General features: G+C 55.5%; 1 protein-coding gene across 1 annotated transcript; it reads right to left on the bottom strand.

Moving 5' to 3' along the window:
* Positions 1 to 6: 6 nt before the first annotated feature.
* LOC106146379 lies at positions 7 to 4,808 on the bottom strand. The gene is made up of 3 exons (XM_013502963.1): positions 4,485 to 4,808; positions 2,941 to 3,067; positions 7 to 2,513 (listed from the first exon to the last, which is right to left on the bottom strand). Exons 1-3 carry the CDS (start codon positions 4,782 to 4,784, stop codon positions 2,260 to 2,262), a joined length of 681 nt encoding a protein of 226 aa, XP_013358417.1. The 5' UTR covers positions 4,785 to 4,808; the 3' UTR covers positions 7 to 2,259.
* Positions 4,809 to 5,207: the final 399 nt, after the last annotated feature.

Here is a 5,207-nt window from a genome sequence, read left to right as displayed (position 1 = left end):
AAAGAGGCAGGAATTCAGATGGGGGGACAGGTTTTGAAGGACTGTCCTGGAGGAGCAGGCGCTGCAGAGGGATTGGTGACGGAGGGTGTGATAGCAGCTTTCACTGAGAGGCTCATGGGGAACGGGCCATGGGAGGGCTGCTGGAGGGCAGGGTGGTGCCAGGCTGCTACAGATTTAGCTGTTATCTGGAGCTAAATCCTGGCCATGACGGGATTGAGGATCGAGGGAGGGCATCCATTCTAGGGCCTGCCCGTGAGTCTAGAGGTTTTCCTTTATATTTAGTTTTTGTGGTTGTTAAAGCCTTCTGTTAAAAAATAACCTTAAGAAAAGATAATGAAAGAAAAAAAAAAAACAAAAAAACCAAAGCCACGAAGCTCTCAGAGTTGCCCATTGCATTTTGGCAATCAGTCTCAAAAAGAACTCAGAAAACACAAGCAGGAAAGCCCAGAGCCCAGGGCAGGCGGGACTGGGGTGGTCAGGACTCCAGCCGGGCTTCTGTGGCAGTTTCAGTCCCCAGTGTCTACCACTCCTCCAAGTCGTCTTGGGTGGGAAGCCCTGGGGCTGTGGGGAATGCTGTGTGACCTGCTGCACAGAATGCAGACGCAGCATCAGGTCACTGTCGGGTGCCACACCAGCAGACACTTACCTGGGATTTATGACTTCGAGCCCTGCGCACCCCCACTACGGTGCAAGATTTGGGCAGAGCATCTGGCAGCATGGGATGGAATTGATTGGTAATCATCAGCACGTAGTTTTTTTCCACATTTGATGATTTTCAGGCAACCCAGTGCAGACAGGCAGCATCAGCCCTGTCATTGCTGAAGCTGGGCAAGGCAGGATGGACCGCTGAATCCGCTTACTTGGGGTCTCCCACCCAGGTCCTGTGGTCCAGCTGCCATTTCCGTGGGATTTGACCAGTAGGCCTGGGCAGGACTAGGGTCTTTGGAAGTGGACTTGACCTTTGAGGGCGTCTGATTCCTTCTCTGCATTTTAGAAGGGAAGGAAACCTCACAGTATCCAGATTCTCCTTTCTGGGATTCTTTAATTTTTTGTAGTTCTTGTTGGAGCTGGTTCATACTTCCTGGCTGGGAAGCCAGTGCCTCACCAAGTGTTTCTGGAGGTCTACATGTGGAAGCTTCTGGACTGTGGGGTGCTTCCGGCCATCCTGCGCTTCTGTAGGGCAGGGGATGCGTGTGCGCAGAGGTGTGTTTCTGTTGCATGTAGCTCATTAGCAAGGTGGCCTCATCGTGGGATCTCTGAGATGTTTCCAGCAAGTCTGTCTGGGATGCCTGGGCCTTGCACAGGATGCCTGGTGTGCGTGTTACCTGTTGCTGGCTGATGTGTAGCACAGCGGGAAAAGCTGGCAAGTGGAAAACATGAAGTCAGACCCGAGAAACACTGGCCCAAGGTCTGCTTGTTGGCCTCACAGATGGCTTGCAAAGGGAAGCCTTGCCTGGGCAGAGGAATCCGGGTGAGAGAGCTCACAGGCTTCAGGCTGCCTGGGATCCTGGGCACAACCCCTATTTTAAGGGATGCTGAGGAGTATTGAACTTTATTCAGCTTTCTGAGTGGCCTTCTCTTGAAGAAACACAGAATTCATGTAAAGGGATGAAGTCATGCTTGTTTTTGTCTATAGCAAGTTTGGTTGCAATGGTTTGGGGTTTTCTGTGTGTCCCCTGAGGAGCAGTTGGTAGTGAACAGGGCGGCATGCAGTGTGTCTGGCTGCCTGTCCATCTCTGCTCCAGGAACAAGGCCTGGCTTGTGCAGTGGGGATTCGAGGAGCGTGGGTGATGGAGGGACGTCTTCAGTAGCCTCAGGTGAAGAGATGTGCTGTGTTGGACCTGGTTCTCTCTGCTCACCTGAGGTCGGAAGAGGACAGACCCAGTCCATGGCAAGGAAGTGACTTAGGGTGCAGGTAGAGCTGTGTGTCACCTTTGCTTAGGGTTCCCAAGGGAAAGCAAGGGCTCTGTCTGACACAGGGAGTCTGGATGTTCCTGACAGGTTTTGTTGTGTTCCGAGGCCGTGGGACTCTGTGACCTCCTGGGAGGAGCATGCAGTTTGGGTACCAGGATCTACAGCCTGCTTTTTAACTCTCCCGCTTCTTCCCTGCTGATGGAGGAAGTCCCAGGCTGTGGGAGTGCCTGGAACCTAGGACTCCAACCTGTTTCCTCTTGCAGGGAAAACTTCTGGCCCCAACCCTACAGGAACTGATGTGATTTGCATATCCAAATTGCAGACAGGAGAGCTGCCCCTCCTCTCTCAAGGAAGGAGCCCTTGAGTTGCTCTAATTCTGTTTGTGCTGTTGCCACTGCTCACCGCTGCTGATTCCTCTCTGCTGGGGCCTCTGGTGGGCATCGTGGTGTGAGTGTGGTGTGGAAGAAGAGCGTGGACATGGCTTGCGGGAAGAAGGCAGAAGGCGGCAGAGGAGTGTCCTGGGGCCCACAGCTCTGGGAGCCACAGACATTGCCTGAGATGCTCAAGGCTCAAGGGCAGGTGTGGGCATTCTGTGAGGCCTGAAATAAAGCAGTCAGTGGCTCAGTGAGAGCTGTATTCAGTGCAGAAAGTTCTGCATGCTTTTGTCATCTGTAGGTGCAGGTTTACATCAAAAGGCCTGATGGGCGAGGGACATTGGTTAATGTCTGTAAGACCATGCTTGTTTCTTACTGCCTTTTCCTCCTTTCCTTCCTATCACCCACTCCCCTATTCCTTAGGCATATGTAACCGTAATCTGGCTTCAGTGTCTGTAGTGGACTGGATTCCAAAATCTGCAGATGCTCAAGTCCCTTCTGTAGAACGGCAGAGCACTTACATTTAACCTACACACATCCTCCCATACAGTTTAAATTGTCTCCAGATTACTTATCGTACCTAATCCAGTGTAAAGGCTGTGCAAGCAGTTGTGACATTGTTAGGGAATAATAACAAGAGTCAGAACCTTACCCGTGTGGTACAAACACAGCTCCTGTAACACAGGTATGTTCAGTCCAGCATGGAGTGCCAGGGAGGAAGCGCTGTGTTCCCCCTGTGCGGTTCTGTTGCTCCTTTGTGGCCCAGTTCTCCAGTGTTGCTGGCATGGGTGAAATGTGGTTCTGTCGGGGGCGTGCCAGAGTGTGGGGTGCTGATTACAGTGCCCTCCTGAGTTCTGGCCCAGGGGCCAGATAGCTGAGGAGGTACAGATCAAGAGTGTCCCTGCTGGGGCCAGCTTGGCCCCTCCCTGCATATATCTTATTGGGATGGGGGCCGTCCAGGCATGCCTCACGCCTCAGGCCTCGTTAGCTGTTACTTCTGATCCTGAGGCCAGAGTGCTGTGCTCTGATGTCTGAGGCACAGGTCCCCCTGCCAGGATGGGCAAAGGCAGCAGGGAAGGGAACGCCGGCTGCGGGCCGCTCCCCACCGGCCTCTCCCCAAGACAGGTGGACTTGGTGTTCAAGAGGGATTTGTTTAATCTTTTGGCCCTAAAAGAAGTTATTTGTGTTTTCTCTCCACTCTCTTTTTCCCTCCTCACTCTCCTCCCCCTCCCCCCCCAGCCTCTGAAGAATTTAATCTGCTGGACAACAAACAATACTGTTATAAAACTTGGAAAACAAGAGGGCGAGGCCTCCCTGACAAGGAGAAGGGCATGCTGGGTAACGGCCCGAGGGAGCGTGCCAGGCTGGCGATGGAGCCAGGCGAGAGCCCAGTTGGCTGGGTACCTGGGCGCCTGCCCCTGCCCAGCCCACTCGCCGAGCTGTCCGCAGTCCATGGGGGAAGGAGCCAAAAGGAAAAGGGACAGAAGCACTTTTAAAAAGGGAAGTCCTGTGTGTTCCTCCTCTCTGATCTGATGGGAGCGAACTAGACTGTGGAACTTCCTCCTCCTCCTCTGCCCTCCCCTCCCCTCCTTCCTCCTACACTCCTCCCTCCTTCCTCCTACACTCCTCCCCTCCTTCCCTTTTCCCCTCCTCCCGCTGCCTCCTCCTGCTGCTCTGTGCTCTTGAGCCTGGCAGACAGAGGTCCGATAACAGGACGAGGCTGTCATAGCGGTGGAGGTGCAACTCCCAGCAGGGCAGCCAGAGGGGGAGCAGAAGAGAAGGCGGGCTTGCGGGTGGCTTTGGACTCAGCCTCCCTCCGCCTGGCCCGGCCTCCCTCCCACACTAGGGAAGTGGAACCACGTCACAGGGCGTGCCCCACTCCATGTGCTCCGCCAGGTGTGTGCCCAGGTACGGGCAAAGCTGCTCCTTGGAGGTCGTGGATGCACGCTGGCTTCCTGGTTCCTGCCTGGAACCACACTCCAGGGCTTTCTCATCGGGGGGCTGCTGCCCTTCGTGGGGCTGCCTCAGAGCCTGGGCAGCAGGCACACGGTCCCGGGAGTGCAGTGCCTGGTAGGACACTGTCTCTGTCTGTTGTCTACTTCTGGGCGGTGGAAGGAGGGGGGACCGGCTGTGCCTGGGGAGCAGGGACGCTGGGCTCTGGGGCTTCCCTGCCTGACCTCCAAGGTTAGAGCTCACCTGAGGCTGAAGTTTCACTTCCGATTCCACCTTCACAAAGCCAAGCAGATGATTTTCAAGGGACGAGGGCGTGGCATCCGTGGTTTCTCTGTGGACTGTGCTGGCCTGGGCCTGTGACCTGTGCGGCGGGCATTGTGTTTGTGTAATAACCCGTAGGCATGCTCGCCTTTCCTGTCGTGGAAAGCACCAGCTTCCTTGAAAGCGGCTGGGGCTGTGTCGTCCTCTTGTGTGAGAGCTGAGCCCTTTTGCAGGGGAGCATAGGACACTGCCCGACCCGAGCTCCGTCCCTCTCCTTCCCATGCTGCCTGCCAGGCCGGCCTCCTGCAGAGCAGCTGCAGTGCATCCTTCACTCAGCACCTGACGCAGGCCTCCATAGCTTGTCCTGGGTCTAGGAGCCCTGAGAGTGGGTTTTGCTCCACAGCAGGGAGGGAATCTAATTTGAAGTGCTGCTGTCTAAGAACATAGGCTTCTGTACTTCCCACCTGAGGGGAGCAGAGCTGTGCTGGGCTATCTGGCCTGGGCTTTCGGAAACTGACTTCTTGCCCTGCTACTGACAAGGCCCCGGGACCTGTGCTGTCTGGAGGATGTGACCGCCCTGGGAGATTGGAGCCGAGGAAGCGCAGTGGTCCCTGGGGTCTGAACCTGCCTTTTGGGAGCGTTGGGGCAGCCACCTCCCTTCTTGCCCTTCACTCTTCGCCCTCCACACAGCCCCTTCGTTTTACC

This window comes from Chinchilla lanigera, unplaced genomic scaffold (genome assembly GCF_000276665.1).
Source record: "Chinchilla lanigera isolate Chin_1 unplaced genomic scaffold, ChiLan1.0 scaffold00005, whole genome shotgun sequence".
NCBI classification, from domain to species: domain Eukaryota; kingdom Metazoa; phylum Chordata; class Mammalia; order Rodentia; family Chinchillidae; genus Chinchilla; species Chinchilla lanigera.
The sequence above is the reverse complement of the archived record's forward strand: the minus strand, read 5'-3'. Positions and strand labels throughout refer to the sequence as shown.

Bases quoted from the DNA above. Each gene is read 5' to 3' on its own strand.
- LOC106146379 (XM_013502963.1), bottom strand. From the start codon at position 4,784: ATGGGAAGGAGAGGGACGGAGCTCGGGTCGGGCAGTGTCCTATGCTCC. The intron at 3,068-4,484 runs GTGAGCTCTAAC...CACCCATGCCAG, and splicing joins AAGTGAAACTTCAGCCTCAG to CAACACTGGAGAACTGGGCC. The intron at 2,514-2,940 runs GTAAGGTTCTGA...GCTTTATTTCAG, and splicing joins GCTGTGTTTGTACCACACGG to GCCTCACAGAATGCCCACAC.